Source organism: Chelonoidis abingdonii, chromosome 2 (genome assembly GCF_003597395.2).
Source record: "Chelonoidis abingdonii isolate Lonesome George chromosome 2, CheloAbing_2.0, whole genome shotgun sequence".
NCBI classification, from domain to species: Eukaryota; Metazoa; Chordata; order Testudines; family Testudinidae; genus Chelonoidis; species Chelonoidis abingdonii.
This window is the reverse complement of record NC_133770.1, coordinates 97,681,316-97,705,951: the sequence shown is the minus strand read 5'-3', so window position 1 is coordinate 97,705,951 and position 24,636 is coordinate 97,681,316. Positions and strand designations below refer to the sequence as shown.

General features: G+C 41.1%; 1 protein-coding gene across 1 annotated transcript in view; it reads right to left on the bottom strand.

Annotated features, from left to right (window-relative positions):
- Positions 1-24,636, bottom strand: part of POU6F2 (POU class 6 homeobox 2) — a 404,244-nt gene that overhangs the window by 123,195 nt on the left and 256,413 nt on the right. The window contains exon 5 of the mRNA XM_075061999.1: positions 5,957-6,288. Coding sequence (XP_074918100.1) covers positions 5,957-6,288 — 332 coding nt within the window. The remainder of the gene's footprint in view (positions 1-5,956; positions 6,289-24,636) is intronic.

Sequence of the window (24,636 nt, the reverse complement as noted above, 5' to 3'; positions counted from 1 at the left end):
CTGTTCAACTTTGCCCATGAGCAGAGCAGTGGATATTAGTTGGGATCCTTCTCCACTTACAGTGGGGATCTTATTTTGAGGATATAGGTGTGGATGGGTTCAGCTGATCCATAACGCTCAAACACCTGGGTCAGTGTTCAATCAGTAGCTAGCCTTGTCTTTGGGGCCAGATTTAAACATCTGTTGTCAACACAAAGTGTCTGTTCTTGCAGCCAAGCCGATAATGGACTAAGTTATTCTCTAAGTTGAATATACATTGCAAATCATCAAGACCTGAGGGCTCCTAAAAGTATTCATGGAATGGCAAGTCCTCAGGATTTGCCCATTAACAGGTAGCTGTTTATCCTTTGAAATTTCAGCACAGAGGTCTCTCAAAAGCAGGCATGGTGTCCCTTTCATCCAGGATCAGAATTATATTTATTCCAAGCTGTCAATAATTTTATAGAACTGAAGTCTTCTGCTGTGTGTCCCAAATGAGATACATTCGCTTCCCTGTTCTGGCTCCTTTGTGCTCGTCAGTTGGTACAAAGCAACTGGAATCTGACGGCAGCTATCTTGGGGAGAAGTCCCCTGCTCTCAGATGGTGTAAAACCAAAAAACCCCAAAACCCAACCCATACCCAAGACCTCCTCCTTCACCAATTACCCCTCTTTCAAGTCTGCATAAAAAGGGTATGTAAGGGATCTCCTGGGATGAGGTTGAATGCAGCTCCATTCCAGCAATTCTCATCTGGTATATTGTCCTTTAGAGATTAGTTATGGACCGCATTCAGCTTTATTTCACTCACATCAATGTAAATCAGGAGTAACACCTCAGTGGTCAGGACAAAACCAGGCCCACAAAGTGGAATAACCAAAACTAGGATTTCTCCTATGTTATTATAAAATAGCGGGAAGACTTCCTAAAAAATAATAAATATTTTTTGTAAATGCAATCCAGTCCACTGAATTGAATAAAGGACAGCAATAGAATTATACTGCAATATTACAGAACAATCTGACAAAAATCATGCTGAGAATTTTAGCCAGTGTGCAGTGTATCAGCGTTATTAATTTCTGATCAGCTAGAGAAAGCACCTCACCCAGGTATACCTAAGCAAGTCACTTTCATTTAATTTTCTTTCTGAAGACATGACAGTATCTGTACATTTCAAGATATAATTGTTGTTATCCTTCAGAGTTTTTGAAACAAATGCAATCATCCTTCTGAATTACTGGCTTTTCATGACAATCTTTTGAGGTTGGATTGTTCTAAACTAATATCTCTCAGACAGATCCTGAATAATGTAAGAAGATAAAACTCACATGAAAAATCAAGAATTCAGAAATGAAATTTAAGCTGTCAAATTTTAACTTAGTTGATCTTTATTCCCTTAATATTCCTCAAACAAAAACTATTTCATTCTAGTTCATAAAGATCATTACCTTAGAGGCTGTAATATCTTTGAATTTAGTTCCAGGTCGATTTTTAAGTTAAAGTATCAGACATACAAACAAACAAACATACATACATTCTAAGCAGGTATTATAAAGTAGATATATAAGGTGATGCCAAATATCTGCTGTATACTATTGCTAGTTTACTTGTACAAAAGGAAAAAAAAACTTTGGACCCAGTCCTGAAACCAGATAAACACAGGTGTAAAGGTTCATCTTTGCAGATCAGACTGCAGGATTTGGGTCTGAAAGGTTAAATTTTGCTTGATGAAAAGGAGTTTACCATTAGTCTAGGCTGTGATTCAATACACCTCTAACTCTGAGTATGCACGTAGTCTTACTGAAGTTATAATGTAACAGCAGCTGCTTTGGAGGCATTTGTATGGGTATCAATGATCTGCATATTATAGAATCCCAAAGTACTGAATAACATAATAGACTGTTCTCTAACTAGCCCTTAACACAATACATTTTGGGAGGTTTAGAAGCATTATGTTCTGTTGTAGAAAAGGTTCGCAGGCTAATTCAATGGGATTACTTACGTGCATAAAGTTAGGCATGTAGTCAAGGATCTTGCTGAATCAGAGCTTTTAGTCTGACTGTCAATGTGCAACCAGGACCGACTCCAGGGTTTGTGCTGCCCCAAGCGGTGAAAAAAAAAAAAAGCTGCAATTGCGATAGGCGGCAGCTCCATCGCACCGCTTTCTTCTCCGGCGGCAATTCGGTGGCTGGTCCTTCCCTCCGAGAGGGACCGAGGGACCTGCTGCCTAATTGCTGCCAAAGAGCCTGACGTGCCGCCTTTTCCCCTTGGCCGCCCCAAGCACCTGCTTGCTGAGCTGGTGCCTGGAGCCAGCCCTCTGTGAAACTGTCAACATTTTTGAAGAGAATTATTTTGTTTGTGGGTAGCCATATTTTAATGGTTAAAGAAATGATCATAGAAATACTTAAACTTATCAAGAACTCAAACTCTTCAAGGCAGGGTGAGAGTTTAGGGCTACCCCTTAAAATCCCCAGGTCAGACTGTGACTGGCTTGATGGGGGCGCACAACCATCATCATCCCCATGGTTATAATCTGATACACATACCAAGATCCCTGACACAGAATTAGCAGAGTAACATCAACATGAGTGCTAGATTCCTGAGTCTGGCACTTTTCAGCGGCACTAAATACAATTAATTAAAAACACACTAAAATTAAAAAATGGGTCAGCTAGGTTTAAATTTAAAGGAATTCTAAACAGATGGAGAGAGCGAGAGGCAGGAAAGAATGATTAGGATGCTGGCTGGTGGCTTAAGAGATCCAGGTTCAATTCTGTGCTCCACTACAGTATTCTAGTGTAACCTTAAACAAGTCATGATTCCATGTGCCTCAGTTCCCCATCTGTAAAATGGAGATAATAGCACTGCCCTACCCTTGAAATGTTGTGAGGATAAATACATTAAAGATTGCAAAGTGCTCAGATACTATGGTAATGGAGGCCATATAAGTACCTCACACAAAGAGAAGTTACTGCTGTGACATGCTTCTTTGTGCTCCTCCAAGTGAAAAATGACTTTGCTTAGCTAAAACTTTGCAGGCTGTATTGGTCTGTACCTTTAGATCAAACATGGGCCTAGGAGGGAGTGTTCATATCCAGATTAAGTTCAGTTTAAGGTTCAAGGCCACTTCAGGGCTAAGGGTTAAGTTCTGATTCAATGCTGATGACATCTCTTGAACAGTTCTCATTAGATCTTAGTCCTACCTACTGGAAATTTCAGGAGGAACTGTTCTCACCGGGATTTGCATTCCCCTTTACCAGAACTGGGAAATATGCCCCTTGCAGTTTTGGATCTGATCTGCAGCCAATGCTCCAGCAAGTGGGTTTGGATCTGGGGAACTGAAATAGGAGCCCACACAAAATGTAAAGGCTCTCAGATTGAAAGGTTCTGGTTTTGGCTCAGCTGCATTTGAGATAGGTTGGAAATTAACAAACAGAATTAAAAAATGGGTTTTTTTGTTTAGAAAACCAAATGCACAGTAACTTTAAAGCAAATAGCTAACAGACATTTTTAGTAGCGTATAAAAATGTACTTAGTGTACATGCATGGCAGCTGCACTGAGACAATAAAATGTAACAGCAGCTCCTTTGGAGCTATTTCTGTCTCTATGTGTCAATAATCTGCATATTAAAGAGTCCCAGAGTCCTCTCTAACATGATGGACTGTGCACTAAGTAGTGCCTAAGTAGCCCTTAACACAATACACAGTAGGAGCTCCAGCAGCATTATGCTTTGCTGTAGAAAAGGTTCACAGAATAAGGACCTGTCTCCAATGGACTTTTAGTGTATTAGCTAAACCATTTTAAAACACAGTTTTTATGCAATTTAGTCTCAGTGAGGCTGCATATGATCTGACTGGCCAGCACGGACAGGACTGAGGGCCTCATTTAAACCAATTGTCTTAATTGTGTAAAAAGCATTTGAAAATAGTGAAATCATTATAGAGTTAAAGATGCAAGGGGAACAGCCCTGAAACCACAGTGTGGACAAAGCATAAAAAGAGTAATGACAAAGTTTATAAAATAAAGTAAACAAAAACCTTCTTTTTGCAGTATTTCTAGCCGTTGTTTAAAGTACAGTTCTACTCTGAAAAGTGACTGTATAAAAACAGCACCTTTTTACTCCAGAGATCTTCTCCTTGTGTGTATTCACAGTCATAGTTGTGTGTGTAGTCAAAACTGCTCTTGTGGGATTTGGATCCAAGATGATGAAATTCGAGTAAGAACAACTGATCTTGTGAGAGTGTGTTTTTTTGTAAACAAAACTTTCTGGAACTGCTTGCAAGGCTTTGGCCCCATCATACTCAACCCTAATTGGGATCTGAGCACTGCTTCTTCACCTGCTTCTGGCTGAAATACAGCTATATACTTTTTTCGTCTTAAGAAATATTATGAACAAAAGTTCTAATATCCACCAATGCCTTTTCACGTCTAGTTTAGAGTCATGAATCTAATTAATTATAAAGTGCCTGATGGGATCGTAGTGGCTTTGATGGAGTCGTAAGTCTATTATTTCAGTTACCTCTACAAATCTGAGGGATTTCCAAACACCAGGAGACTGAACACACTGTATTATATACAGTGCAATAATTAGGCACACAGGGCTTGTTCCTGCACTACTGAAATTAGCGTGAGATCTTGCTCCCCAACAGATAAAGCTGTAGCTGGCGTTTGAAATTTGTGCACACATTAGCTGACATTCATAGATTTTAAGGCCAGAAGTGACCATTAGAGTCTGAACTCCTCTATGACACAGGCTATTAAATTTCACCCAGTTGCCCCTATGTGGAGTCCAATAACTTGTGTTCAGCTAAAGCATCTCTTCCAAGTCTTGATCTGAAGACATCAAGAAATGGAGAATCCATCACTTCCTTTGGTCATCTGTCCCAACAGTTAATCTCCCTCGCTGTTAAAATTTGTGCCTTATTTCTAATTTGATTTCTTTGGCTCTAACTCCCAAATATTAATTCTTGTTATGCCTTTATATATAGCCTTTTGTCTGCAGTACTGTAGCCAAATGACCAAAGGAAGTGATGGATTCTCCATCTCTTGATGTCTTCAGATCAAGACTGCGGGCCTGAGTCTCCTCTCACCCTGGTGTAAATCAGGAGTAGCTCTCCACTGTCTTTAATGGTATTACACCAGTATACAACCAGAGTAGCTGAGAGAAGAATGAGGCCCAGTCTCTGCAGGTAGACACAGTTATGTCTAGCCACGGGTCAACAAAAGGTCTTATGGACAACAAAAAGAGCCATGAGTCACTGTAACTATTATTGACCCCAGCATTTCAGACATGACAGTGGGGTGAGCAGTTAAGGATGGAATTCACCCTGGATTTGTAGTCTGCCATAGAAGTCTCAATATTGTTTAATTTCGCTTTTGTTCTCAGTAAGACTAACGATAAAATGTGGAGATGAGAGAAAGGACACCTTTCCTACCCTCTTCTTTGAAACTTTTTGGAAACAGTGGAAGCTAAAGCATGCTGAACACTTACGTTATGACAGCAGAATTCTGAATGTACAATAATGATCTTTTGGGGAGCATAATAACTTTAAATGGCAGCTGACTTTGTTGCTGTTTCAGAAAATAGCAGATGGTGCGATTGGTGGGCCAAACTGATCTCTGCTATAACACCCACAAACGCAGTGGAGTTACACCAGAGAAGAATTTGGCCTGTTTCACCTAGGAGCTTACGATGTTTGTTTCAGGAGCAAAAGATAATATTTGCCCTTCAGAAGCAAACAGTCTAGGAATTTCACTTGGGAAACTAGAAAAACAAAACAAGTGCAGGCTTTTGGCTGTAAGCAGCATGCACATAAAGGATTGATTCAAATTAGCTGACATGGATCAGTGTGTATGCTCAGAACATGCAGTGTGCATTTTATTTCCCCCACAATGAGTGGATTGCTGCCTTCCAGAAGAGAGAAATTTACTATTCGTCGCTACACAGTAGAGATTTCTATTCACCAGGGACCATCGTACCTGAAGTGGATTTGGAGAAGTGAGTGGAGATGGAAGGCCATGTCCTGGTGACTGGTTGGGTTTCTGAGGGGAGTTTGAGGACTGCTGGGCTGGCGGTTGTTGGGTCTGGCTCTGGGGCTGCGTTTGGTTCTGCTGTTGTGGCGTCTGCTGCTGCTGTTGTGGCATCTGCGGTTGTTGGGCTTGTTGTGTCTGCTGAGCTTGTTGCTGCTGCTGGCCTGTTTGTGGTTGCTGTTGTTGCCCTTGTTGCTGCTGCTGCTGCTGCTGTTGTTGATGATGCTGGAGCTGTTGAAGATGCTGAAGTTGCTGAAGCTGGGAATTCAGGGATGAGGTAGCTACAAATTAAAAAATTAAACCGAATTATACATGATACTCCAGAGACGCTTACTAGGTGAATTATATGCTGGACCAAATCCTGGTCCTATTGAAGTTTATGGCAAAACTTCCACTGATTTCAACCTGGCCAGGAACCGGCCCATTGTGAATAACACAATGCAGGCTCCTGCAAGCGTCTAAGAAATATTTCACCAAGAAAACCAGGATTCAGTTCTGCTAGTGCAGCTCTTTGGTGAAATCAACTGAAGTCAAAGATAAAACACCCATCCAGTGAGCCCATGTGTAGGTTTGGAACCCGATCTTGCGGTCTTTGCTCAGACAAACCTAGCAATGAAGTCAGTGGGAATTTTGCCTGTGTAAAGACTAGAGGACTGGGCTGATGGGATGCTGTTACACATACCATAGCGTGATTTGATGCCACTACATAGAGAAAGAGAGAGAATCAGGGGTATAAAATAAAGCATTCCTTGAAAAGATGAGCAATGACACAACAAAGCTGTAATATCGACACATGGTATTTATATGGTAGGTATCAGGAGATAAAATATCAGGTGTGATGTTTTTTGTACAGCGCATAGGTAATAAAAATAGACAGTAAAATGCACTTGTGCCTCTGAGCTTTGAGTCCACCTTATCATTCAGTCTAAAAGCTGTAAAACTCTTGTGAATTACTGCCGGCCTGGTAGACACAGCTCTCATCTGCTGGTGGCAAAAATATCACTTTTTCACTAGTATGGTGCCCTCAACCAAAAGCACCAAAAAGTGCAGGTTCAGTTCACCCTGTTGGCACAAAGAACACAAGGAATCTCCTAGTACCAGCAGGGCCACCTTAGGCAAATGGGAATCCAGTCATGGAGGAGGGCACACAGTGTTTGCACTGGGGACTTCATATGTAGAGGGCAATATTAAGTTGCAAGCCGGGCTTCATAGAAGCTGTGCCAGATACAGCTGCCCAGAAGATTCACTGAATCAGCACATGTCCCAGGAGTCCATTTACCTATGCTCAGCCATCATTTTTGGAGCTGTACTGGCTGGCGGCAGGAGCCCAATGGACAGGAGATTGTAAGTGTCATTCACTACTACAACCCACTGTCCAGGGGGTCTTGTTGCCACCAGGATGCTCCATCCTGAGTTTTACCAATGTAAGCCAAAGTAACCTTGGAGTGAATCAAGCCTATTATTTAGAAATATAATTTACATTTCATGTCAAGAAACATTGTTTGCCAGGTTCAACTGTAGATTTGTCAAATAAACAAAGCAGATTCAGCATTCTTTTCATACTGATATTCCTCTTCCAGCTTTCTAGGTATGTATGCTCTACAAATGACACTGAGGTTTTGGAGTGATTTCTGAAGTCACTGCATGGGTAAAGTGGCATGAAACGAGTGAGGAAGAGCAGGCAAGTATAAACCACATAGGATGCATGGTGGAGTGGGCAGCATTTGGGAAGAACCTTTCATCACTCCATTCCTATATTCCTAATTTATCTGAAATAATATACAGGGATTCTTCAATCAACAAAGAGAATCAAATGACTAATGTGTATTTACATGAATTACAGTCATGTATGCATGACTCACATCAAAGGCAAACTGAAAAGGAAATTAAACTGCAGCTAAATCAAGGAAAAGTGAGGATTTGGAAGAGAAGGAGTCACTCACCAACCTAAGTTGCAAGGAAAATGATTTCTGAGATAACAGCAAATTCAACACCTGTCCTGGATGTAAGATGTGAAAAAGCTTGAGTTGAAAAGACCTGACTGTAGCCCCTGAGAGCTATAATGATGGAAATATTTACTACTATTTACTTAGATACCTATGTCTGTTTTGGGTAACCACTGAACGTAGCAAGTGATGATGAACAAAACAAAGGACATGTGACTGGGAAGATCGCGCAAATATTAACAAGATGACATGGGGAGTATTTAAAGTGGAGAATGTGGAGAATAATGAATGTTGCTGCCAAAATATTCCTATTACTGGGCTGTTGGAGAGGAAAACAAGTAAGTGTTTAATGGAAGCTAAACACAACAAAATAAAAATAAAGAGCAACCATCAAATTAAAGGGGATTACAATACACCAGGCAAGACACACCAACTGGGACCAGTAACTGTATGCTCCCACCACTTTAGAAAACAGAACCATGAGCTAGATGACTCAAAGTCTTGAGGGTAATTTTAAAAAAACCTTCTAAGATTTTTCTACTAGCATATGAAAATGAAGACTGGAGAGTACATGTATGTTGGAAGGCAACTCTGATTCCATTATATGAAAATATAGTTAGCACCAATACAGTCTGCAATACATAAAACATTTTTATAGGAGGAAGGTACATTTGCTCCAGGGGTAAGCAATCCACACCAGCCTTTTACCTTGCACAGATTACTTCCCCCTCCTGGCCATCAGGAGTGCCAGAGTCAAGGCTCCCCCCACTCGCTGTCCCTGCCTGCCCTTTCCCCAGCCTCTTGCGTAGGAAGGGGAGTGGTGGCTGCATGGAAGCTGCATTCCTCCCAGTTCTATAACTAGGGCCCTATCAGATTCATGATCCATTTCAGTCAACTTCACGGTCATAGGATTTTTAAAATCGTAAATATAATGATTTCAGCTATTTAAATCTGAAGTGTCGCAGTATTGTAATTGTAGGGATCCTGACCCAAAAAGGAATTGTGGGGAAGGTCTCAAGGTTATTGTAGGGGGGGTTGCGGTATGGCTAGCTTTACTTCTGCACTGCTGCTGGCGGGACGCTGGCTTCAGAGCTTTTTCCTCACAAAGCATATTATTTAATTTCAGAATGCTTCTTTTAATGAAATGTGACTTTTGCCAGTGACAGAAGTGCAACTGAAGTAACAGCACATGCTCTAGGGAAACAGATAATGGAACTGATGTTAAACTGTTTGCCTAAACCTAGGAGAGTAATACCTGAAGAAGTAAAATTTCTTTAAATCTATGCATCTTCTTGAAAGGAATGTGTCGCTTGTGACTAAAGCAGTGACTTCAAACCCTGCAAAGAAGTCATTTAATTTGATGGACTGGCTAGCCAAGCACATTATGTCTTCCTGTTCGCACCACCACAAGCTATGCATTAGGCCAGCTTCAGCACTCTACTGTTTCAAATTAAATCTTCATTAAAGTGTTTTCTTGATGGCATATTCTGAAAAACAGTACAATTTATTTTTCTATTTTACAAACATTTCTACCTTCATGTCCTCTCTTCTCCTTAACCCAAATAATACAGAGACAAAGTCCATAAAACCAACCAAATCCCCCTCTTGTCTTAGAACTTGTGACTTAGGGCCAGATTTTGGTACATTTATTCATGTTGAATGGCACCATACTGGAGAAGAATGTCTGGTGCTTAGAGCACTAGCCAGGGCTTAGGAGACCTAGATTCAATACTCTGCCTACCACAGATTTCCTGTATGACCTTGGGCAAGTCACTGAGTCTCTTTGTGACTCAGTCTCCCAGCTATAAAATGGGCATAAATAGCACTTTTCTGCCTCACAGGGGTATTGTGAGGATAAAGACGTTAAAGATTCTCAGGCGCTCACATACTATAGTAATGGTAACCATATAAATTCCTACGACAGATACTCTATGATATTCCCATAGAATCTGACACTTTATTCGCCCTGGGGATGGGAGGGAATGGAAACAAGTGGAGATGGAGGAGGCAGTAGGCTCCTATTCTGTTTGTCTATTGGCAATCTGAGTCAATAGAGTCTTGTCTGTTTGGAAGAGCTCTGTACAAATCCTCTCTGAGGTAACACTTAATGTCTTACTAAGTTATAAATTACATTGAAGAGGTAAAAGTAGGGATTTGGTTTTCTTAATATGATGATGATAAACAACTTTTTCACTGACTAACAAACGTGGAATTGGAGGAAGGACTCTTGGAAACAGACACCACCCTTGTATCATCTAAAATTCTACCAGGCTCCAAGCGCTGAAGAAAGTGACAAATGTCAGACAGGTATACAAGTCATAAAAGCTAAGGAGCGTAGACAAACTACATGATTTAACTGAAAGCAATAAACACATGACAAACCCCATTGTTTATACTACATATGCAGTTTGTGAGAAGCAGTGTGATGAGGTAGTGAGCATGGGACTGGATGCCAGATCCAGTACTCACTTTGACAGCAGATTCATTGTGTGGCTTTGGCTAAGCTACTCAGGATACATCTATACTGCATTCCCTCCAACTCCCTCTCCACCATGGCAGTGAGTATCAAAGTCTTGGTCACTGACATGGGCTCACAGTACGGGACTAAAAATAGCAGTGTAGGCGTTCTCACTCATGCTGGAGCCTGGGATCTGAAATCCGGCAATAGAGGAGGGTGTCAGAGCCTGGGTTCCAGCCCAAGTGAGAACATTCATACTGCTATTTTTAACCCCTTAGTATGAGCCTTGCAACCCACGTCAGTTAACCTGAGTTCTGAGTTCGCTGATACCTTTTTGTTTGGTTTGGGGGGTTTTTGCAGTGTAGAAATACACTCAGGGATGTCTACGCTGCACACTAAGCTGCTGTGTATAAACATGTAAAACATAACATGTATTCACCTACTTCACAGGAATCTTATGATGATTTATGTGCTAATTATTGACTAGAACTTTGGCGATAAGTATGAAATATTAATTTATTTCTTCAGAACTGTGTATTTATCTAAGACAAACAAAATCAAATTTCTGCAAAAAGTGTCCTGAAGAAGGTCCCTCTTTTCCATTGTTCAACAAAGAAACAGTAAAATGAATCATTTTAAGGGAGAGAGAAGTTTAATGAGCTAACATTTTCTATATTGTATCTAAACTCTAAACAAGGAGGAGGAAAACCCACAGGAACTGGAATTCATCTCAATATGAAAAATGCATATTGAATTGATATTATGTGTGAATCTAAGGAATCAGTTCCAGCCCTTTAGGAAAAGGAAGCTGGTAACATGTATTTATGCTTATAGACAAAAAGAAACAAGCTGGCTTTCTAACTTGAGTGTCTCCATTGTAAGTACAATATGATCTTGTCATACTACAAACTATTTACGAATGTCTGTGATATAGTTGCAGTCACCCTAGTGCTGAACTTGTCTGTGTGGCAATTATGATGGATCTTTAATTGTTGCACTGCCCTGGTAAATCTCCTGAGGGATGGTCACACGTTTCAGTGATCATCACTTTACATAAAAGGCTAACACAAAAACTCTACAGGGGCAGAAAAACATTTAGGGACCGACTTGTACCTGCTCAGCACAGCAGCCACAGCTTGCTTTTCTGATCTGCCCAGTGCCCCTGCTACTACATCCCTTAATGGTGTTGCCGGTTCCACTCTAGTGGAGAGGAAGGTCATGGTTAGGCTTCTCCATGCACCTCCCAGTTCCCTTTGGGCCAACATAATCTGCCTGACCCTTATGTTGTTCACATAAGGTGAGGAGTGGGGAAGGCCCTTTCATGCTTTACCTCTCCTGTTCATCCACCTATCACCCATGTAGGAAACTGGCAGGTAACTTTAGCCATTAAAGCTGATGCAATGGGTCCAATTCACCCCTGATGTAACTATGCTGAAGGTAATGAATTTACACCAGGGATTCATTCTGCTCCACGAGTCTAAGGGAGAGAAGGTCTGATTCATGGCTGTAGCAGGAAAAATGAAGGCAGTCATGGCACCTACTATACATTCTCTGGTCCCAGTTCTGCTTGCACTGACTTCAGTGGGAACAGGAGTAGGGCCTCATTTGTCACAGTTAGTATGTGCAGGCAAAAAGAAGGGCTCTGAGTGTCCATAATAGCAAAAGAAAAATTTATAATTTTTTTTTCTAGCAAGTGAAAAAAAAAGTTAACAAAGCTACAAAAGCTTTATTATATTTATTTTCAGATTCAGACCCATATGTAACGCCCCATTCACAGTATAAATTCAGATTCCAAAGATCTCTCAAGCCTAATCCTAAAATCAAATTAGAGCTCTTGTAATTCAACTTGTATTCTGAATTTGTTCTTGTGGATGAACTCTACATATTGTCTGATTAGAGAGAGAGAGAGAGAGTAAAGGGGAAAAAGGGATTGTGGGAGTTTGAAGGAATACTTTATTGTTACTCTTCCCTAAAGCCTTATATTTGCATAATTGCACAGATGTTATACAGTGCTTCGATGTGATGTACAATTGACTAAAATGTAATGCGATGTACAATGGGCAAAAAGAGAAAATCATACATTATACCTTTTCCTATTTGACTGAGCACAGAACTCAGCTCTAGCTGCTTTTAGAGGCTAATGTCTTTTTCCACTTCCCCAATAACGGAGAATGGATTTACATTGCCTCAAACTAAAAAGTGTAACTAACTTAAGCATCTGAGCTTGCGTCTGAGTTGACATGGCCTGCTTTTTCCTGTTGTTTCTCTTTTAATGAAGTATATCTTCTTCAAAACAGATTTCTAGATTGAATGCACACACTCAATAGTTTAATGCAGCCCTGCGTTTACACTCTTTCCTACTAGGGGTAATAAGGGGCGGGTTAGCCATCTACCCACTTTATATTTTGCATATGCTTGGATTTTCCTTTTGAGGGGGAAGTGAGGGTTGTTTTATTTATGTTAGCATCTGGTAAAAAAAATTAAGGAAAGGGTGGCACATAATGGCTCAAGGGATTAGTAATAGAATACAGAGCATATTACTTCTAACCCACTAGTTCAAATCCAGCCGGCATGAATACAGGGAACAAAGTCATTGCATTCTGATGGTTACAGGGTGCCCTACTTTCAATCAAATGAATTGGGCATCACCTTGTATATATACTGTTTACATTTGGAATAATGTCACAAGGTAGCTTCTATGTAACCCATTGACAGTCTCAAAAATACTAAGCGGCAACAACATAAAAAACCACCACTATAGGTGCACCAATTGACACCTTTATTTGCAGTTTCAGTCAAGAGGCTAAGGACTGAAAGAGGAAGGAGACCAAGTCATCTGCTCTTGCCTAATGGTGAACCCTGAAGGTGAAGGCAAGGCATCACCAATGGTCTTGTTGTACAAACTCTGCAGATATGCAAAGGGCTTCACTTTCCACCGTTGTCAAATTCAGGATCTTTCAGGAACACTGAATTCCCTTTAAAGAATATAGGCAATAAAAAGGAAGTATTACAGAGAAAACCATCATAATTTATCAGATGCCTGTGGTGTCTCAATATTTTGATGCATACTGGAACTTCCCTGAAAAATGACCACAGCATTAAATAAATCTGACATTTTCCCCTACCAAACTTTAAGATGTACAATAATACACTGGAATAATTGAAAAAGTTCTAGATGGGGAGGCATGATTAGGCAGTAGGGCAAATGTATTTGGAATAGCTTCTGCTTTGAGATAATCTAGAAGCTATTTTCTCCTGGTTTATGACAACATTTTGAAAGTAAAGTTCCTTGAGAGTATTGTAAAAATTGCATTAACCTATTTAAAATGCCCAAAGGCAAGAACAAGCAGGAGAAATTAGACTTTAATAAGCCATTTGCTTCTTCGGCTCAAATGGAAGCTCAGGGCCCATACTGTACGGATGGTTGAAATATCATCCTGGATACTGGTATCACCAAGGCAAGAGAGATCAATCAGGAAATCATCTTGAGACTTTCATGCAATGATCAACAATTTAAGAACCTCTGTCACATTGTCTGAGGGCAGTACAAGGGCTTAAATTACCAAAGGAGAGGCACTGGGTGTCAAGCACAGACAGTAAACATCATCTAGATCTGGTAGCTCCAGATTTTGTGAACATGAAAAATCTCTTGTGAAAATGTGGGCCTCTATTAAACTTCTGTTGAAGCACAATGGGCCAAATGAGGAGTCTTGACCCCAGTTTTGTATGGAAACCATTAGCAGGTTTCTACCCAAATAAGGGCTGCAGGATTTGGCCCAGATCATTTAGTGATAGGGAAGTGCAGTGTCTTGAACATCAGATACAATATAAGAATGTGCAAGTTCATGGTGCTCCCGCCTGCTGGACAATCCAGAACCTATTGAGCTCATGGAAAATGTTCATTTTCATCCTCGGGAGGCAGGATACAAAGGATAACCTGTTATTTCCTGGGAATTTCTTCAGGATTCTCTCAAAAAAAAAAATTTATAGGGAAAAGTTGGAACACTAAGAGGGAAAAAATCCTCTCCAGGACCAACAGAACCAGATGTGAGTTCTCAAAGCAATTAGGCCATGCCATTTCACAGGAATCACGTTATTCTGCTAGAAGAATAGTGCACAAATACTTACAGAAGCACAGACAGGAATGTATGATGGTCAAGGAGTGAGGTCATAATGAAAAAGTACTTAAAAAGAGACAAACCCCAAATACCTCAAAGTTGCTTACTCGTCTCGCTTTCCCACTTTGTCATTTTGTCTCTTTTTAGGCCCCAATCCTGTGAACTGCTCCCTGTGGGCAGACCCTTATACCTATGCTGAGCACTAATGGGATTACTGTGGCTTCACACAGGCACAAGAGTCTACCCAGCCTCTGCAGCTTGCAAGATCAGGGTCATGGCCAATATGCTCTTTGGGACAGAGGATGCTTTTATCTTTGTGTCTTTGACAGCATTGAAAACACTGTCAGTACTAGACAAATAATGAATAAACAAATAAAGTTAAACAGAACCTTATACATGAGGGAGTGGTTATATGGTTAAAAGGAATATAAAGAGTTCTAATATTAATGCTAATGAAGTTTATTGTAAGGGAGATAAAAACCAATCTCTCATTATGCCCTGGCCTATGTCAGTGGTAGCATGTATAGGTACGCACAGCTACATGTCACTGTGAAAAGCAGGCTATATCTGCACTGCAGCGTGTAGCTATTTGTGTCAATGAAGGTTCTGGCAGGAGGGAGGCAGTGGGGAAAGGCTCCAGCACTGGGGAGGCAGGGGGAAAATATGCTGCTAAAAATAGCAGTCTAGACATGGAAGGCACTGCTTGGGTGCACAGAGAGCCATGTAGGGCATGTACCCTAAGGTTCTGGTGTGGCTGTATTCTACTCACCTACACTGTGACTCACCATCTACACTGCTGTTTATACCTGCACTTGGAGGGCATGTAGTATAAGTACTCTACATATGGTATAAGTGTAGACATGGCTTATTAGGGATTAGGTTGAGACTTTTGGGAGGAGCAGATTACTCCACATCTGCCTACTGCAGGCTTTCTTGAACCTTCCCCTGAAACATCTGGAGCTGGTTACGGTCAAAGACAGGACACTGGATTAGATGGACCTTGGGTCTGATCTAATATAGCAATGCCTATGACCTTATGGGTAGTGTTTGTCTTTGCAGTGAAACTGCAAATAGCTCACACATTGGACTTATTTATTTTGGAAAACAAGGGATTCTGCTGACCAGATGATGATGATGGCGGCTCCCAATAGACTCCTTGATAATGAGTGGGCAGCACATGCACACAGAATGTGTACTGATTTTAATACTATCTCTTGTAGTTTATAATTTTTGTTACTTATCTGTTTCCCGTGTTATAATATTGATGTGGCTCTGAGATATAAATCCCCATGGCATTTATAAAGACTACAGGCCAGACTGTGCCTTGAAGGCACTCGTTTGTGGTGAATGCAAGTAGAGTGCCATACCATGCCAGGGGAGCTTGGGAAGGATTGTGCAGAATTCAGTTTTGAGCACCAGGAAATATAGAGGTGGGTCCATATCCCACGCATGCCTGGTCATTTCCACTAGTACAAGGGCCATAGCAAGAAGGACTCGTTGAGCTGTCTGGAAATTCTAAAAGAGGATTTTGCATTCTTATGGACAGTATTCCTGCAACTGAGAGTTCTGTACTTGTCTATGGCACATGGGTCTCCTGACAAAGAAATATTTATTCAGGTACACCCATAGTATTGCTTCTTTTGAACATCAGAAATTATTAGAAGTCTCTTCAAAGAAAGTCTTTGAAATGAATCATGTATCCTTAACTAAAAGTGAAGTTACCGTAAGTAAAACATACTGTTTTGTACAATACAATGGAACACTAGATCAAAGTGTTTGGGGGTTTAAAAGGTTGGCCTTGAAGCTCAGCTAGTGGAAGAGTCCTGGGAATGACAAAGGAGGGTATCACTTCCTACCAGCCTTGACCAACATATGTAGCAGAGGCTACTGTGCCTCAGAGATGATTTGGTATGATGAGATGCTTTTATCTAACAGATTTTCATTATATCTGTGTTCTCTGTCATTTCCTATTGTCAATATAGGAAGCTCCTGAAAATAAGAAATACTTGAGTATGTGGATCTTTGTTTAAATGTGTGCACTCTCAGAGGTTTTCTTTCATTCTATGTGTGTTAAGTAGCTTTCAGGGACTGGCTCTGATTAGGAGGTTGTACAATGCGGCCCTAGTCATGACTCCAGGGCGTCCAAATGCTACTGTAGTACAAATGTATAATAATCATGTTTTAATATGGAGTGGATAGACTCTAATATACTACATGCTCTGACATACCTACAGAGACACTATCAGTGTTGATTTTGTCTAGTCAAATAACTAAGAGACACAAGACAACTCCATGTATGTATTCAGAACTTTTCAAGTTTCAAAAAACTGAGTATTGCATTCCAAGGTCCAAATTCCAAGTGGCTAGAGAAGTAGGCTTAACAATGATGAGTGCAAATCACTGAATAAAGGAAGAAGGCAAGAACGTGTGTGTAACAAGGAGCAGAGAAAACACTGGTCCAATAGTGTTCCATTCCTTATAGACAATAAAGCATCAAGAGGGAGTGGGAGGCACAGATGCAAAACTGACAGAGGTAGCTCCATTTCCCTGCAGAGCTATGCAATTAAATTAGCCATTAAGGTCTTGGATTTGGGTCTAGACTCATCAACACAGAGCTGCACCTTCCCCATTATAAGATCTAACTTCCTTTGCATCTGCCTCCCCCCACAATGTAAAATTAAAGGCAATGCAGCAGACTGGGCACTCTGCATCATTCCGGAGAAGCTCAGCACATTGCACGATCAAACCTTTTACGTTGATCACAACTACACAACTAATCCAATTAAAAAATTAGAACAGGAATGAAGAACAGTCTAGTGACCATTCAGTATTAATTATTATTTGTACTATCACAGTCCTCCGATAAGATCAGGGTCACCTTGTGCTGAGTGCTGTACATACACATAGTTTTAAATAGTCTGCAGTGAATAACTCGTAATTTCGGCAGACAAGACAGAGAAAGGAAGCACAACTTCCCTCTTTTACGGGTGGGGGATTAAGCACAGAGAGATTAAATAACTTGCAAAAGGTTACACAGGAAGTTTGTGAAAGAGCCAGGAAGTGAACCCAGATCTTGAGAGCCCCAGACTCATCACGGGAACGACTTGATTATATATTAGCTCACTACTGCCCGACATAATGAGTCTGCTGTCTGCCTGTTAGTAACTTTATTTTGTTCTCTTCAGCTTTGTTCACGTGTCTGGTTCATTTAATTGACAATTATATGTCAAATTAAAACAAAGCAAGCACATGCAAGAAGCATTTTGTTTAGGGGCTAGGTCCACACCTGCCTTCTCAAAATATTCTGCAACATTACCAGCTGATTTTGTTTGTTGTTTGCAGCAATTCCTAGTAGGTGTAAGGGGCCCCATTATTTTTTTTCTCCTGTTTATTTTATTCATTTCTAAACAGATTAAAAACAAAGTCTAGCACTGGCATCAACAGCAGTTCTAGACCCTATTGCTGGCCACTCCTATTCTGCAAAAAGAACAATTGCTCATGACTTTTTTCACAATAATGGGAGAGTGGATATAAAGTCAAGAGGGTGGAAAACTGAATACGGGCCTCTTTGTCCTCTTCCCCCAAGGATGTTGTTGCTTTGGGTACTCAGCAGAGAGCTGTCGTGCCTGGCTTCTACCTGACCCCTGGTTCCTCAAATTGTCTTCCCTGCTCTACTTCTCAAATAGCAATGAATGCTCTCTGAGCCCCTAGATGCCTCTACCTACCTAACTTTGCGTGGCAAATAGAGGGTATTATTCTTATTGCCAAAATAAGTGCTTCTGCTACTGAAATAAGTACAAATGAACACAGTAGTGGGAATTTTTGTTTTAACAGGAGGAATTTACTGTACCAGTGTCCAGTAGGGCAGTCATCAGTTAAGGTAGTCACAACTGATATTACTGTAAACCTAATGGCTTAGTCCTTTTTTGGTTTGGATAGGATTTCACTCTTTCTGCTTGTCTAAGGTCACCTTCGGGGAGGAAGTTAATGATGTTGGCCTGGTTCTGCCTGGTCCTCACACAGGTGCCTAGTGGGTGAGTGGCCCACTGGTGGCAGGGTGTTGGGGGCAGTGGCCCCTTGTGTGGCTTGCAGAAGGACAGAGTTCCAGTCCCCCTGCACCTGTCTGCTTGCTGGAGGTACATGGTGCTCTTAAGGGGGCCAGAAAGAACAAGCCCATGGTTCTGCCCCACTGCACCTGACTATAGGGCATGGAAAAACAGCCTGCTCCCCATAAAGACGTGGATATGTTCTGCCTCCTGGTGCTCCCCTAGGAGTGCTTCTGCATTGCCCCTCTCTGAGCTGTGCCCAACGGACGCACTCTAGCCCTTTTCAAAAAGAGTGGCACATACCCCTGTGTTTTGTCCAACTTTCCTTCTCTCAACAAGATTAGAAAGTGTGAATGCTGGGAAGCCCAGAATGGCTGCTGCATTTGTCTACATAGTCACTGCAATACCTAATTCATTGCTCTGTAAAGCCTGTCAGGATTAGAGCTGGACAAAGCTTTTTGGTTGAAACTTTTTTTTGTGAGAAATGCAGAATCAGGGACACTGATTTTACTGAATTGTCCATTTAAAAACAAACAGAAACTCAATCCCCCACCTGAAATGTTTGTTCCAAATTTTCAAAATAAAACATTTATTTTAAAACTTCCTTTAACTTTATTAAAAATGCAATGTATGCAAATACTTGAAATCCATATAATACATATTGACATTGTGTTCAACCTGAAACAATTTTTTTTCTTTTTGATTTGCTGAAAATTCTGGAAAAAAAATCATTTTTCATTTGATCTGAAACTTCCCTCCTCCCCCCCGATTATTTGAAATTGCCAATAAACCAAAGAATCTATTATTTGCCTACCTCTAATCAGGATTCCTGATGTATGAAAGATGCCATTTAACCCTGAGTGTATTCTATATCTTATTTGAATTAGTTCCCTAGTATACCACAAAGAAGCCATGAGAAATTTGGATGAACTGAAAGACATTACATTTCAGGGGTTGGCAACCTCTGGCACATGGCTCGCCAGAGGAAGCACCCTGGTGGGCTGGGACAGTTTGTTTACCTGTCGCGTCTGCAGATTCGGCCAATTGTGGCTCCCACTGGCCGCTATTCGCCACTCCGGGCCAATAGGGGCTGTGGGAAGCGGTGCGGGCCGAGGGATGTGCTGGCCGCAGCTTCCCGCCACCCCCATTGGCCTGGAGCAGTGAACTGCGTCCAGTGGGAGCCACGATCGGCCGAACCTGCGGACGCGGCAGGTAAACAAACCAGCTTGGCCCGCCAGTGTGCTTACACTGGCAAGCCATGTGCCAGAGGTTGCTGACCCCCGCATTACATGCAGCTAAATCTTCCCTTCGCAGTTAATCTACAAGTTTCTCTCACAGCAACTGATTAGGCATTTATAAATAAAAGGGTTACACAAACATTTAATAAAAGACATTTCAGTTAATAATCCATTCATTTTTGTAGGGCATTTTTGGATGGGAAAAAAATGTGAACACAGATGGCAGGCTTGCAAATTGAATGAAAAATCATTCATTATTATTGTCCAGTGTACTAATTCAGGGGGTAAGCTTTTTGCTCTTTATATGTGCTGATTGGTACCTTATTATGCAAATCAATGGGACTACTTGTGGAATATAGCACCACTCAATGCGAGGGAGGCAAAATTGAGCCCTATAGCAATGATGCTCCAAGGAGCTCACAGGGAGCTAATCCCTAATGCACTTGTTTAGGCACTGTTGGCTTAATTTTAATAGTTAGGATAATAAAGGATGGTTTTAATTAAGGGTTTAGACCCTACCAGCTGTATGTGCTTTGCTGATTACTCAAGCGCTAGCTGCAGCTTGAAAACATTCTGCTCCCTGCTGTGTCACTTGTGAGTAGCCTCTACCCTTCCCCCTTGAACAATCAGACAAACTGCCCACGTATGTACACACACACACACACACACAAACATAAACATATGCACACAGACATATACCTATAAACCATGGGTTTATTAACAGCCATAGTGTGTACCTATAAACACATTACTGCTGCTAATAAATATTAAAATTTTGGTTTGGGTTTAACCTGAAATGAATATTAAAAACCTATTCTGTGAATTCAATCCTTTTTACAGAAAAGTCCCATAGAATTTAATAGGGATGAAACCATTACAAATTGAATATTCTGTAGAAATTACTCTAAGAATTTATAAAATTGAAAAGAGAAATATAGCCTGTCTACAGGTTTTTTAAAGCGTTCCTACAGAGGCTATTAGCAGGCACATAATTCTCTATTAAATCCTGTAGAATGTTTCAAAAATCCCATAGAAAGGTTACAACTTTCTATTCAATTCTTTAGGACTTTTCCAAAAGAAAAGTTAACATTTAATTTTTAATTGTAGACAGTTCAGGAAATTTTGACAATTACTAGAATATTGGATGTGGTTGAAGAAGTTACTAATGTTTTTAGTATTGTTACTTAGGGGGAATTCTCTGTTCTGGAGTTTCCCAGTCTGTAAAAGTGGGAGTGATTACTTATCCTCATTAGGAAAGCCCTTTGAGAAATATAGATGAAAAATGCAATGTAAATGTTGGAGATTCATTATTATTATTATGCCATTTTAGAATAAAGATACTGTCTGTATCGAAATGGAGTGTTTTAAAATAAAAAACAGAGTACGAAAGAAAGGATTTTTACGAACAAATTTCAACTGAGATACAAGACAGAATTTTACAATGTGTTCTGGTTTCCTTATATTAACTTTTTAAATTAAAAATCAAAGATATAAAGTGTATTTCAAACGGTGTGAACTATGCTGGTGATACAGGAAGCAAAAGATATACCATGAGCACACGCAGAAATTTGAAACCATTACATCGGATTTGTTTTGCCAACTTTTAACTAAAGAGATGCAAAACTCTTCTCTTCAGCTGCAATGCCAGGGCATTTTGTTTTTACTCTGTTGATTTTAATAGCTCACACACAAGCTTGGAAAGGAACATTTCTTTTTTTGTCAATTTTAAACTTTTCCCATTTGGCAACACTTGGTTTTTTTCCACTGGTGTGTTTTCAGTGAAGCTGAACTTAATACGGCTCTCTTTGGTTTTGTATCCAAGCTGGCTCTCTGCTCTTGGTACAGAGCCAGGGCTCAGTGCCACATGGCCCCAACTGTCCTCCTTTACTTCCCTTCCAGGAGCACCTTGTGAGCTGGAGTTTTCTAGGGAATATCCTGGGGGAATGGCTCTTAAAGAAGGTCTCAGCTTTCTGGAAAAAAAAGAGCCTCAGCAGCAAAAGCTATGGCTAGCACCACTACTAGCTGACTTGCCTTTTGTCCTGCACAGAGCCAGGTCTTTGGGAATAAAAGGCTCCAGCAGTCTCTGTGATGGAATACACCACTGTACTCACACCCTATTGTAATAATATTTGTACAAGATATGCCTTGTAAGGTATCATTTAAAAACTCATAATTTTCAGGTCAGTATTGTCTTGATAAAATACATGTGGCAAAATCATATGTGAAGTTATAAGATTCCCCTGTATGATGCTATTAACGCATATTCCAAACCCCACAGCCCTGTCCAGGCAGAAGTTGGTAAACAGGTCTGTCCTAAACTCAGAGCACGTCTTCACTGGCAGCTTTAAAGTGCTGCCGCTTGTGTAACTGCAGCATAGCACTGGGAGAGAGCACTCCCAGCACTCTAAAAAAAACCACTTCTACGAGGGGCATAGCTATCAGAGCTGAGAGCATGGCTCCCAGTGCTGATGCACTGTCTATACTGGCACGTTATGGCACTGAAACTTGCAGTGCTCGGGGTGTGTGTTTTTTCACACCCCTGAGCAAGAAAGTTGCAGTGCTGTAAAGTCCCAGTGTAGACAAGCCCAAAGGAATGTGTGATTGCCTTAATTTGCATTGAAGCAGTAAACAGAGTCATCAAGCTGGAACGGAAAACAAAGGAAGCTCAAACAGGTGAAAAGGGAACATCCTTCCACACAGATTCTTTGTCTCCTGGTTCTCAGCTGGAAATGTTTTTCAAGAGGAGGACTGAAACTATAAAAAGAAGGGGGAACACCCCAAGGCACGCCTCTTTTTCTCCTTGCCACCACATTCTTTGCACCTGAGATAGAAACAGCTGTTGGACTCTGGAGAAGGTGTTCTGACCTGAAGAGTTTGGCCAGTAATCTTGCTGAAAGCACGTGGTGAGAAACGTTGCTTGGCTCTAATATAATTTGTTAAGTTAGGCAGTAGAAAGCATTTTTCTTTATTTTTTCTTGTAACCATTTCTGACTTCTATGCCTCTTTACTTATACTCACTTAAAATCTCTCTTTGTTATTAAAAAACTTGTTTTATAGTTTTATCTAATCCAGTGTATTTAAGTTAAGTGTCTGGGTAACTCCATTTAAGGAAATACACGGGTGTAATATTTCCTTAAAGGAGTAAAGGACTTAATATATTTGGAATGTGCAGAAGAGGCCTGAGCAGTAAAAGACTTACACTTCTGGGGGAAAGTCCAGGACTGGGAGTGTGTTGGGGTCACCCTGCAGTATAACCAAGGCTGGTGATAGCCAGCATGTCACTTGCAGCTGCATTTACACAAACACATCTGGGAGTGACCTGCATGCTGGTGGCTGTTTGTGAGCAGTCCAGGTTGGAGCCTACAGCAGCAAGGCATTGCAAGGTACCCCGGGTCACAGGGCATGGGGGACACAGCCTCCCACTGGTCTGGATTGTACCCTGGTATATCACAGCTTCCTTCCACGATCAGTGGTACAAAAGGGAAGCTCCTTTACAATCTAGACAGCCGTGATGATGCCAATGGTTCTGGACTCTGTGAGCACTCAAACAAGAGTATAAACGTGAATATGAATTTGATCAAATATTTGTGTTCACAAAACCTTGTTCATCTGAATGTCTGAGAATAATGCAGTGTCAAATATCACTGATCTGAATTCAGTAGTTTTAGTCTCAGGATTTTGTCAGTATTCACACAGCACACTTAAGACCCACTTATATCAATGGGAGTGGCACATGTAAAGTGCTTACAAGATCAGGGGCGTCTCTATGTTTTTTGCCGCCCCAAGCACGGCAGTCAAGGAGCTTTTGGTGGCATTTCTGTAGGAGGTCCGCTGGTCATGCGGATTTGGCAGCGGTTCTGCGGGGAATCTACTGGTCCAGTGCCTTCGGCGTCCCCATCGCTGAATTACTGCCAAAGCCGCGGGACTGGCGGACCTCCCGCAGAAATGCTGCCAAAGGCTCCCTGACTGCCACCCTCATGATGACCGACAGGCCGCCCCCTTCCTCCCCCCAGCTTGCCACCTCAGGTACGTGCTTGCTGTGCTGGTGCCTGGAGTAGCCCTTGTACAAGATCATATCTATATTTTAAGCTGGGCAGGGGTTCTGAAACATTCATAGTGTGGAATTCATTTTAATGTAAAGTTTGTCTTATATGCACTTCCATGTCCAGCAGACCTCATGAGCCCCAATTCACAAGTGCATAACATCCTACAGTTAACGGCAACAATTGCTTACATGGAAGAGCATATTAGAAAAAGTATTTTATGCAGTTGCAGATGTTTTAATGCAGTTTAGCAGCTGAAAATAAAGTGGAGGAGGCAGGAACACATGGCCAGCTAGTCAGCTCTCTGCAGATAAACTAATAAGTCCATTCCATCACCAATTTCTATGATTCAACAAATGATCTTAATACTACACATTGAAGGAAATGGTTTATACTGCCTGCTATCCTGTTGCCAGAAGCATTACTTGTTTAACAAGTGCTACAGTGATTTTTACATTTGGTCACAGTGGCTATGCAAAATACATTCCAGATTATCAGTTATACTCTTACATGATTCAGGCCCTTCTTTGAACAGAAAACACTGCTTCCCATTCCACAAAATGGTGCTTAGTTTGATAAGTGGATTGGACTGAAGAATTTGTGGATCTAAAGGCAGAGGAGGCCTGGAATTACTTCAAGTCAAAGTTGTAGAAACTATCAGAAGCCTGCATCCCAAGAAAGGGGAAAAAAATCATAGGCAGGAGTTGTAGACCTCGTAAACTCAGATCCCAACCCGCCTCTAACATCCCATCGGAGGGCAGACCATACGGCTCCACTAGG